Source organism: Oenanthe melanoleuca, chromosome 4, assembly GCF_029582105.1.
Source record: "Oenanthe melanoleuca isolate GR-GAL-2019-014 chromosome 4, OMel1.0, whole genome shotgun sequence".
In the NCBI taxonomy this organism is placed as follows: domain Eukaryota; kingdom Metazoa; phylum Chordata; class Aves; order Passeriformes; family Muscicapidae; genus Oenanthe; species Oenanthe melanoleuca.
The window spans coordinates 60,455,623-60,467,331 of record NC_079337.1 but is presented as its reverse complement, the minus strand read 5'-3'; the positions used below and the strand labels follow the sequence as shown (position 1 = coordinate 60,467,331).

Genomic DNA, 11,709 nt, shown 5'->3' with positions numbered 1-11,709 from the left:
GGGGCGGAGCGGGGGCCGGGGAGGGTCGGAAATCCAGAGTCTGGTTTGGGGTCTGGGGAGCTGAGATGGGTTTGGTTTGAGCTGTTTCTCTTCGTGCCATTCTCCTCGGTGCTTGCTTCACAAAATACGCTAAACGTGGCACGTTTGATGAGGAGTTTTCCCCTCAAAACTCGGCGTTGATGTCAGCTGTGCGAGAACACAGCCGCAGTGGGTTTCACTGCTTTCATCAAAGTTTTCAGATATTAACACAATGCCCAAGAGCACAGAGAAATAAAAGCAGAAGAAAGGAAGGCAGGAATGGGGAGCGGTTCCCCGTGCTCCCTGGGCAGTGGCAGAGAGGGACACCCTGTACCGGGATGGAGCCGAGGGGGGCGGTGTGGGCAGCAGGGGTGTGAGGAATGAAGGGACACAGGCTGGGTTGTTATTGAGGGATGAGGGGTGGGAATGGCTCTGGGATCATGGTGAGGGCAGCAGGGATGTGAGGAATGAAGGGACACAGGCTGGGTTGTTATTGAGGGATGAGGGGTGGGAATGGCTCTGGGATCATGGCGAGGGCAGCAGGGGTTTGAGGAATGAAGGGACACAGGCTGGGTTGTTATTGAGGGATGAGGGGTGGAATGGCTCTGGGATCATGGTGAGGGCAGCAGGGGTGTGAGAAAGGCAGGGACACTGAGATTGGGTTGTTATTGAGGGATGAGGGGTGGGAATGGCTCTGGGATTGTGGTGAGGGCAGCAGGGACACTGAGGTTGGGTTGTTATTGAGGGATGAGGGGTGGGAATGGCTCTGTGCTCAGTGGTGTGTGCTCAGAGTGCAGCTCTTGTGTAAAAGGGTTAACTACACCACTTAATTAGTGGCTTGTCTTCATTTTCATCTCTCTTCACTCAGAGTCAGGATTAAAAACACAAAGGAGATGAATTTTCTCGTGTTCGGGTTTGGTTGTTTATTAAATCTTATCTAAAGTACAGAAAGTTCTGCAATGCTTCAAGCTACCAGCTAGAAGTGAGCAAAATGGAGGCAAACCTAGCTAGTTACAAGGTCTCCTAAAGCTAAACAGTGCAATAAAGAACTAATACCTATATTATTTATACTTTTGACCCAGTAACCAAACTCCTGTGACCTGCAGTACAGGCACTAACTATCCAACCAAAACCTAGTACCTGAAAGCATGAAGAAGAAGAAAGAAGACAGAAAGAGACAACACCCAAACCCCTCCATCTTGTCCCCCTCCATCTTGTCCCATGCCTATTACTATATTCTAAAACCTTCAAATTCAAAAACCCTTCACCATGTGAAATTACACACTACTATTCCAACTACACACCCGTGACTCTAACTCCATCAGTCAAATTTTGGAAGTCTTCTCTCAAGTCAAAAGCAGTTCTCCTGGTGGTCAGGGTCAGAAAGCACAGAAAGCTCAAAACTCCCTGGTTTCTGGGTTCCAACACTCTTGGGCAGGAGAGCCAGTCCTGATGGTTCCAAACTCCTACCTCAGTGTGTTCTCCAAAAAGAACCAGCCAAAGAGTGATCAACAGGCAGTTTTGGGAGGGGTTTAAGTCAAGCTGTATTAAAAAAACCTCCATGATGCTGTGAAAATGCAGAGTATTTAATCCAGGGTTGGTGTATATATAAGAACAAACAGATTACCTAAACTAGAATGAGATTTCTGAAAACAGTGTCCCAGGGAGGATTTTTACTGGTCTGTTCTTTTTGCCTTGTAAGTAATATAAAGGCCTGTGTTTTCTCTTTCACATTTTTCCTAAGTCAGAGATTTTCAGTGTTATTAACCTAGAAGCTGTTGCTATAAGGCTGAATTGCAGAAGTGGACAAAAGCATTGCACTGTGCATTGCATGGAAGAGTAGTTGAAGTGAGCTTTGAAGTACACACTGAAGTACAGCAAGCTGGAAAGAAGTCCATCAGTTTTAGGATTTAGAGCTTCTTTTAATCTCATTATTGCAGTGTATATATGTATTCCTGAGTCATTTTGGAATAGGTGGTTTTATCTTGTCTGTAATTTGAAATACTGATTGAGTTTTCAGTCTCTCTGCAAACAAATTCAACTTCTATGCTCTATAAACTCTAACAGATTCCCAGTCTTCTTTTAGTATTGTGTACTTGTGCACAGCTTTATGCATTTGTTTGCCTGAGTTTTTGAGCTGTACTAAACATTTTTAGAAATAGAGAGGGGCTGCAGCACCATTAGTTTGCTTAGGTTGGCTTGTTGGATGTCATTCTCCTGTGCCCTTACTTCTGTGAGCTCAAGCGACCAGTTTTTGGGATAGTTCTGTGTGTCCTGGCCCAAGCAGAAGTGGTGCAGGGCAGAGCATGGCCCAGGGGCAGAGCTGGTGTCACCTGCAGAGGTGTCCCACTCATGCCCCCAGCACTGGGCAGTGGTGTGAGGACAGAGGTGGTGTCAGTGGTGGGGACAGTGCTGCCTGCTCCTGCCTGCTGCTCTGGCAGCACTGTGGCACAGTGTGTGTGTGGGGACAGCAGCACCCAGGGGCACTGGGAGCTCAGCTCCACCCCTGCAGAAGGTTGTAAGGTCAGAGGGGGCTAGGAGTGGGGATGTCAGGTAGTCAAAGACTGCCCCAGTCCTCTAATCTTTGGGGAAAATATGTCAAAGATCTGGTCACAGATGCCCAGCAGGGCTGCCTGGCCCAGGGGGTTTGTTGCTGGGATCCACATGTGCTGTATGGAGAGGGCCCCAAGAAATGGTTGAGATGTGTCACATCACAGGTATGTCTGGGTATGCAGGAGCTGAGTCCAGCCTGGGGAGAGGGAAGTGCTGTGGGAGCTGTGGAGCTACTCTGCACAGTGGATAGCAGTGAAACCATGGGGAGGGCTAGAGGGTCCCCATGGGTCCTTTCTGTCATGTTGGGGCTCCAGCAGGGACTTCAGACACACTCAGAGGGTTTGATAAGCCAAACAGTTTATTCAAGCATTTAGGCAAGCAAAATTTAGTTAAACAAGTGTATGGCAATTGTAATAAATTTTCCCTTTGAAGAAGGATGCAGCTCAAGCACTCTTATTGCATGTCTCGTGCTGGGGGCTGAGCCCCCTGCCCAGGTACAGTAGCAGGGAAAAGTCAGTACTCCAGAAGCTCCAGGTCCTGCAGGTATTTCTGCACCCAGGGAGCCTTGGGGTCTGCACACACCTCCCTCCCCTTCCTGGTGAGCAGGCTGTTGGGGAAAAAAACAATGTTGAGGCACTCAGCCAGGGCATCAGGGTGCCTGCTCTAGCACCCTGGTTGTCCCTGTCTGTTGCTGTTGAGGCAGACACGACATACAAATAGACACACTGCATTTCAGTAGGCTAATATCCTGTTTATTACAACAGCTAGCTGTCTTTTATACACTCTACAAAATTTACACTTTACTCATTGGTTACAGTAAGTCAACATAACATTCATTGATGTAAAACCATCACCACCTCTGTTTTTCACAAAACTTTTCTAAAAATACTTTTCCCAGCTGCAGCTTTTCTTTCCTGCTTATCTCCTTCTCTTCTTGGTCTCCAGGCCAATGGCCTTTACAAGATTCCTTTCAGAAATAAGCCTCATTCATTAACCCTCTCTGGCTCACAGGCCAGAGTAAGCCCCTCCACACCTGTCCATGCCCTTCCCCATCCTTGGGCACCTTGGGGTGCTGCCCTGGCTGGTGCTCCCTGAACCCTGGTGATGCTGGGTACTTACATCACGGCTTGCAGTGAGCAGCCTGTGCTGCTCCTGTAGGCAGAGCGGATCATGTTGCTTGGAATGGGGTGTGAGATGTAGGAGACGCAGCAGGAGATGGGTTTGATTTCTGTGAGGGCAGAGAAATGGGCTCAGTGAGACCCCACACTGTGACAGAGGCTCTGCCTGTGGCTCCCAGGGGATTTGCCATCACCTGTGCTGTGTTCTCCAGGAACACCCCCTGAAAACCTCCATCTCTGAGGCTTAGTCCCTGCACTGGTGATGGCCATCTGCTCCCAGCCTTCTCCCTGGCCATGAAGGTCTAATCAGTGGGGATGGGGCTCTCTGCTGAGGAAGGAAAGCCTACCTCTCTTGGAAAGAGCAGCATTCCTGGAGACTCTGTGATCATCCTCAGCCTGGGAGCAGATGGCCACAAGGAGCAGAACAGCCAGGGAGGCTGCAAGGACCCTCATGATGCTGGGAGGGCTGAGGGAGCCACGAGCCAGGCTGGAACTGGGCTGGCTGTAGGGCTCTCCTCTGCACTGTAGCCCCTGCTCCTGCTGATCTCCTTTTATACCCCCACCACTGGGTGGGCACAGGGTTTCAAGAAAGTAAATGAGTGTATCATACCAGGAAAATTATGTAAGGCAAAGAAACTGCAGAAAGGGAAGTGCCAGCCACAGGGCTGAGATTTTCAGATTCAAGGGAGAGCAAGTCTTCTGAGGAGCAGCTGAAGGAGCTGGGTTTGTTTGATGGCAGAAGAGGAGGCCCCCCTGAGAGGGAACCTTACTACAATCTGCAACTTCTTGAAAGGAGGGCTGTAGTGAGGTGGAGGTTGCTCTCTTCTCCCAGGTAACAAGAGACAGGATGAGATGAAATGGCATCACTTAGAACCAGGGCATGCTTTCTTCTCTGAAAGTGTTGTCAGGCACTGGAAGAGGCTGTCTGGGGAAGTGGTGGAGTCACCATCACTAGTGACATTTAAAAGACATGTAAATGTGGTGCTTAGGAACATAGTTTAGTGGTGGATTTTGTAGTGCTGGGTTAATGACTTGATGGTCTTAACTTGGTTAAGTCCAGCTTGATGGTTTGACTTGGTGATCTTAAAGGTCCTTTCCAACATAAATGATCCTACAATTTGTTTCTGTGAACTTCATGGTGCTGCAGGGGCTGAGGGAACACAAGCAGGGCTGGAGCTGGGGTGGCTGCAGGGTTTTCCTCTACACAATGCTCAGTCCCTGCTGCTACTTCTCTCCTATTCACCCAGGGTTTCAAGAAGAGAAAATGAGTGCATCATGACAGGGGAGTTATGCCAGGATTTGCCAGTTTTGGTGAGCTGGAGAGATCAAGGAAACCACAGAAGGGAAGTGCTGGCCACAGATCTGCAGCTTTCAGATTCCATTTGAGTGTCTGGTGGGAATGGCCAGAGCCCAAGCCCCCGTGACATGAGCCCTGCTACTGCTGCAATGACCTGTTGGCTGAGAGCCAGGCTGGGACATGAAATTTACTGACCAGAGCTCTGAGGAAAACCAGAACAAGGCCAGACACAAGAAATGAAGGAGGAAGTAGCAAGTTTTGTATCTTGCTTTCTGAGTGTACACTGTTGGGGTCTGTAGGAATTGATTTTATCCTACCTTTGTCAAGCAGGAATTCTGCTGTAGTGGTGTGTCCAGGGTGCAGCCCCTGAGGGGATGGCACAGAGGCAGCTGGTGCCAGTGCCACATGCCCTGGGGAGCCTGGTTACCCCTTGCCCAGCACTGCTGGTGTGCTGCCTGGCTAGTGAGAGCCCCTCTCAGAATACCTAATTTCTGCAGAAATGAGCCTTTTTGTGTAAATGAGGGTCTGGTGGGTGGTTTACAGCTGGCTGCCAGAGCTTTCCTGGGGGTTGTTAGCCTGTGCACTGCCAGACATGGGTTATGAACACCCCTAACCTCACCTTCTGTGCCAACTGTGCCAGCTCCTGCTGGTTACCAGGGGAAAGAATTGTAGAATCCCTCTTCATTGGTCTGGCTCAGCTTGCTGGCCTGGAACTGCAGGAGGGGGAAAGAGGGATGTGCCAGGGACTGTTGGAGGTGTGGGGCTAGGGGCCATGGAGTGTCAGCTCTAGGAACTCTCCAGTCCATTCCTGTGGACATGAGCCTGTCCTGCTGGCACAGTGACCTTGCTGTCAGCTCACTGGCACAGCCTGAACAGTGCTGGGAGACAGCACCAGTGTCACCCCCAGAACCTGCTGGGGTGCCAGGGGGGTTAATACCAAGAACTGGAGGAGGGAGAAGCCAGAGCACCTTCACACAGTTCAGGGGCCTCTCCTTGCACAGCTGGGCACCAGCTAAAATCTGCTCTGGCAGGTGTTCAGAGGGATGTTCTGCACTCACCTTTCTCCTTGATGACCTGATGCTTCATTTTTGTGGGGGAGACATGCACAGGAGTATCCCACTGCCAGCTCTCCAAGTGGACTTTGGGGTCTCATCAATGGGCATGGGGCTGCCTTCTGGGAAGGGAGAGCTTACCTGGCTTCTGGGAGACTCAGCAATGCTGGGGTCACATAGATGGGCCTCAGATGGGGAAACTGTAAGAAAATAAGAGCATATTGGGGAAATGGAAAGAAAATGAGTGCATCATAACAAGGACATTGTCAGGGCAGCCAGATTTGCTGAGCTGGTGAAGGCAAGGAAACCACAGAAGGGGAAGCACCAGCCACTGTGTTGTGACTTTCAGATTCCATTGGGTCCCTGGCTTGGACTGGCCAGAACCTAAACCTGCCAAGAGCCAGGCTGGCACATGCAGCTCCATAACAAGAGCCCTGAGGAAAATCAGGAAAAGACTGGCAAAAGGGAAAAAAAGGGAGTAGCAATTTTATCACTACACTCCCTGACTGAGAGTCCCTCTCCAGCTCTCTTGCAGGGTCTCTCTGGGCACTGGAAGATGCTCTAAGGTTCCCCAAAAGCCTTTTCTTCTCCAGGCTGAGCAAACTGAACTCACTCAGCAGTGAGCTACAGCCTGGTCTTGTGGAGAGCCACAAGGGACCTTAACACTGTGTGAAATCCTACTGGCTCTACCTGCACCTGCAGGGATTTTTTTACATTTTGGATTAGGTATTAATATTTGGAAGGCTTTTTGGCCCTGTACAGATCCAGGTTCATTCTTGACAAACTCTCCTGGGTTAATGTTAGGAATTGATAGCACAGGAGCTTTACAAATCAAGATGGCTTTGGAGATGCCTGGTTGTCTTTACTTGGTGACACAAAACATTCTCTGTTCCTGGCATCCATTTCTCAGTATGGTTTTGTATAGGAGGGAACCTATTTCTTCTTTTAGTAATAAGAGAGAAAGGATTTTTATGGATCTTATACATTGATTTTTTTTTTTTTAAGAGAGATATATAGTTCCTTGTACTCTAATTCACCTTAAATTAAAGAGAATTTATTTAGATGTGCTTTAAGTTTTCCAGGATGTATCTGTACTAATGGAGCTGAGCTCTCTCACTGAAGACACAATCCTGTTTGCCAAGGGATTAAGCTGTTCTGTAAATCTCAGACCAAGGTCAGAATCAGCTTTTAGACATCAATTTTGACTACTTCAGCAGGGCTAAAAGGACCTGGATTCCTCTGATATTCCCTTAAGGCATCTGCAATAGCTCACTGGGATGGAAAGTCACAGTTGTCTTAAAAGCACTTTACACACCCATCCCTCAGTGGCCCAGAGGCTGACAGCTGTACCTGAGACATTGCCTTCTCTGGGAAAACTCCATTTTCAGCTCACAGAAGAGCAGGCTGCATCACAGCTCCTGTCTCCACGATTCTCTGCGTGGGTCACTCTCACTTTCTGCCCAAGCACACCCAGATAACATGTCCTTTCCAGCATCAGAAGTTTTGGGTCTGCTTTGTTCCAGGTCTGAACTGTAGAAAAACTACTCTGTTGTAGTGTCAAGGAGACATTTTTTGTGCATTTAAATTAAGTTAATCTATGTAACTGTTTTCTTTTTTCTGAAATAGCTTCTTTATTTTCCTTGGATTAAATTCTGTGCATTCAAGCAGAAAGTTAAACAATGTCAGACTGAAGAAAATGAATTGCATAACATGCTGAAAAGATGAACTGGGAAATGCTTGTTTTTACATTCCCTTCTTACCCGTGTCTTTAATGTGAATTACTGGAACATCAAAGAGAACTAACCAGTTTGGAATTCATTTTAAAAGATGTATTCTCATAAAGTGGATAATTTCCTCTATGCACCTAATTTTAGTGGAAGAAAAAACCAAGTGTCAGTATTTTATTATTACAAAACATCCCTCTAGAGCAGTTAATTTACAGAAGTTATAACAGCTTAGTATTGCTGTTTTCCTTCTGAAATTACTTCCTCAGCTAAATTGTTTAGGGCTGATGCTGAAGATAAGTGTATGAAAACCAACTTATCAATCTGCCCTTTCAGAAATGATCTTTGCAGCTGATTAGAGTGAACCATGACTTGTTTTGAGAAGAAACAAAGAACTCAGTGGCATTCTTGGCTCTTTGTTTTAGTGCTCCTGGCTGCAGCTTTAGATGACTTTTGGCTCCAGCAGTGAATCCATCTTTCCTTTTTATCCAATTCTCAACACATACTTTTAAAGGCTCTTTTTTTTCCCATCAATTTTTTTTTATAAGTATGCAGAGAATAAGGATTTTTTAGGTGGAATCTTGATGTGTTTCAATTAGTTGGAGTGTAGGTACTGAATACTATCAAGATTTGAAATGAGAGATGGTTTCTCAAAAACTCAGAATCCCAGAAAGCATCTCTGGCACTAATGTTTTATAATGCATGAACTATACTGTTGTGAGACCACTTGCATTTTTAATATAAGTGTATAGGTAATTTTTTAATAGAATTTGGGCTGTAGATTATTAGTATGAAATAAGAAATGCATGTAAAATAAACAAACAAATTGCTGACAGGTATATCTCACCTGCTTGTAAAATGCTGCTCCTCTCTGAGATGAAGCCTATCAGTGGAATTAATGGTTGAGTCTAGTTCAATTAAAAAAAAATGCAAGAACAGTAGAACAGAACATGAAATAACAAAAAGTATTCTGAAGAGTGCCAAGTGCCATCTCCTAAAAACCATATACATAAGTGCTGTATTTTTCTCTCATCATCCTATTATAGATAATTGATTGTAACTCCATTCCTCCTGAATCATCCTTTCTGGAATTTGACAGCGCAGTATAGAAACAAACCTGGCAGATATGCTCCTTTACATCAGTTTTCTGTCAGAGCAACTGTGTCCTTTTTGTCAGGAATTTACTTAAGAGCTCCTTCCAAGTATGGTTGCAGTTTCACTTGATCCCCATTTCCTCAGAAATGTAGGACAGCAATGCCAGTGGCTTCTGCAGTGCTGGTTTTCACGTGAGCTGTGACAGCAGGAGGACTCCAGCAGGTGCACCTGTGTGTCCTGATGCCTTGAATTATTTCTGCCTCTTGCTTCTCTGCCTTTCTACTTTCATCTTCTTCCTCTTCCTGTCTCCCTTAGGTCATGCTATTCCTTGTTTACATACCTTCATGAACTCCCTTCATTTTTTCATGGCTTTCTAAGTTTATATTAATAATTGGTACATTATTTTTCTCCCATTCCTTTTCCATTGTGTATATAGTTTCAAACTTTACCAAACACCTGTACCTTTCAAAACTCCTGGCTCTCTTTCCCTAGATGTGCAAGGAAGAGTTGTATGTTGCAGTTTGCATTATTCAGGTGTAGCTCAGTATCTTTTTTTGTATCTGTTGAGATACAGAGAAGCATCCCTATTTTCTGGCATCAGAAAATTTGTTATCAGAACTCGTGAAGAGAAACAGCAATATTTTTCAAGTTACTGTTATATGGGGAATTTAATGTCTGGTGAGAAACCTTCAGCAGTGGCTTGGCATTTTAGAGTATTGCTAGCTCTGGCATTAACTCCTGAGAATGTTAAAAGGAGTAGTTTTCATTCTCATTGCATTTCATTCTCATTACTGTTCCTGAATTTTCAGCTATTTAGGCAGAAGAAGGGTCATGGGAACTGTAGCAAATGGAGCAAATAAGCAGATGGATTCTTCCAGTCCAGCTGAAATAACTACTCTTCCTATTGAAGGTTCAAAGAGAGAATTTCAGAGCTAGGAAAAAAATCTACATCCCTTGCTATGTCTGAGATCTTAGTGCTTCCTAGTGGGCATCACAGAGAATTCCTCAAGGAGAGAGAGACTGCAGTTGAGTTAGGAGGACTTCACCAACCAAACACTGATTTCAGGGTATTTTGTTATCCTTATTGTCTATGAGGCATTCAGATGTGCAAAGCCTGAGCAGCAGTGGCTGAACATCTGGTCAAGAGGAATGAACCCCAAAGGACAATAATTGTAGAGGGAGATGAGGTCACACCATTCTCAGGAGTGGGGACAATTCTCATAGATTTGTAAGTTCCTGAAAAAGGACTTGGGAGCCAGAAGAAGAGATTTGTTCCTTGCCTGAAGTACACACTGTCCAGGTAGAGATATACTGCAGGGAGAGCAGGTGGGGTTTTACAACACAGCAAGGAGCACTGAGCTTACAAAGAGAAGAGAAATGGGAGTGTGTGCTGTGGGAGGGATGATGACCTGGCTTTCTTTGCCATGGCCTGGGTCAGAAAGCAAGAGGAAGGAAAGCCTGCACTAGTTGGTGGCATCCTGTTATCCTCACTTTTTCAGCTGGATTCTGTTGCTTCTGCAAAATGGGCTATCATAAGAAAAGAAATCAGGGTAATTGTCAAGAAAATTGTTTTCTAGGGATAAGTGGTTGAATGAAAAGAATGATTCTGGGGAGTGTTACATGTGGAATAACTAATACTGAGCTCTACAGATGACAAATCCAGCAGCCAAAAGTAAAAATAAATGGGAATCTAAATATGAGCTATTTATTAATTTTTATTTGTTTTTCTAGATAGCATCCAAAATAAAAACCGATCGGAAAAGATGAAAAAGTGAATAATCAAAAATTTAATGCACTTAAGAGTGAATAGCAACATCCAAATGTGGCTGTTCATTGCCATAGGGTTAGGAAGAAGGTACACAAAAGGAAATGGATGATGTCTCCAGGGTTCCTAGAAGAAATCTGATGTCCTTCTTCACCTGTCCTACAGGACACATTGCTGAAAGGTGTGGCCAGTGCATGTCCTTGCTGCAAGACTGCAGTGGAGCTTGAGCTGGAAAAATGCTGTTATTTTTTGTACCTCCATCCAGAAGACTGTTGCTTTGCCCAATTAAGCCAAATGCTAGCAAGCCTGTGACTCTTAACATTGCTTACACAGAATTCATGAGCAAGTGAGCTGTGTTCACTGTCATCTTGTGGATAAAATACTTTCAAATATTCTCCTTCCTTCCTTCCAGACTGCAGTTCTATATACTTGGTCTGTACAAAATGTTCTTGGAAGGGAAGCATAGGTAAAAAACCTTTTCAGATATTTCCAGGAGATTGAGAATTATTCCTTATCCTGCCCTCCCTGTCTCTATGTACTCAGCTGGGTATGAAGTCCTCATTTTGATCACCTTCTACAAACTCTTCTGGAACCTAATGCTAAGCAGATGCTGTTTGTCCTGAAATGATCATGAAAATTAATTATTCATAAATTAGGCAGCAAGTAACAATTTGCTGTCAGTAATTACCTGAAGGTGAGTCGGTAAGAAGGTTTTTTTTATTTTAACCAAAACAAACTTGTATTTTCAAGTGGGCATTGTTAGCTGCAATCCAGAGCATTGAAAAACTATGGCTGTGTCTAAGGAACTTTGTTGTGGCCCAGGATTCCTACTTGTCCCCTGTTTTGGGCTGTTTGTTTTCCAGAAACGACCTGCAGTATTTTTGCATATTTTAAGCACAGATGTATTCCCAAACTTTCTCTGTATATATGGATTATTTGTGACTGGTTTCTTTAATTTGAATGGAGTAACACAAAAATGCAGTGTAGAAGATACTGGAACATATGTATAAATTGAAATCAGACTTGATTAAAACCACAGATATTGTGAAAAGAAAAGGTAAATCATTCTTGTACTGCATAGCTGGCA

At 45.1% G+C, this 11,709-nt stretch overlaps 1 protein-coding gene across 1 annotated transcript; it reads right to left on the bottom strand.

The window, feature by feature from the left end:
* Positions 1-2,911: 2,911 nt before the first annotated feature.
* LOC130252341 (C-C motif chemokine 3-like) lies at positions 2,912-4,290 on the bottom strand. The gene is made up of 3 exons (XM_056489807.1): positions 4,037-4,290; positions 3,691-3,799; positions 2,912-3,178 (listed from the first exon to the last, which is right to left on the bottom strand). Exons 1-3 carry the CDS (start codon positions 4,140-4,142, stop codon positions 3,085-3,087), a joined length of 309 nt encoding a protein of 102 aa, XP_056345782.1. The 5' UTR covers positions 4,143-4,290; the 3' UTR covers positions 2,912-3,084.
* Positions 4,291-11,709: the final 7,419 nt, after the last annotated feature.

What these genes read in the sequence shown, in the direction of transcription:
- LOC130252341 (XM_056489807.1), bottom strand. Translation starts at nt 4,142, where the DNA reads ATGAGGGTCCTTGCAGCCTCCCTGGCTGTTCTGCTCCTTGTGGCCATC. An exon ending in TGCTGCTCTTTCCAAGAGAG is followed by an intron (nt 3,800 to 4,036) that starts GTAGGCTTTCCT and finishes CTGCCCTCACAG; the next exon opens with AAATCAAACCCATCTCCTGC. An exon ending in TGCTCACTGCAAGCCGTGAT is followed by an intron (nt 3,179 to 3,690) that starts GTAAGTACCCAG and finishes TTTCCCCAACAG; the next exon opens with CCTGCTCACCAGGAAGGGGA.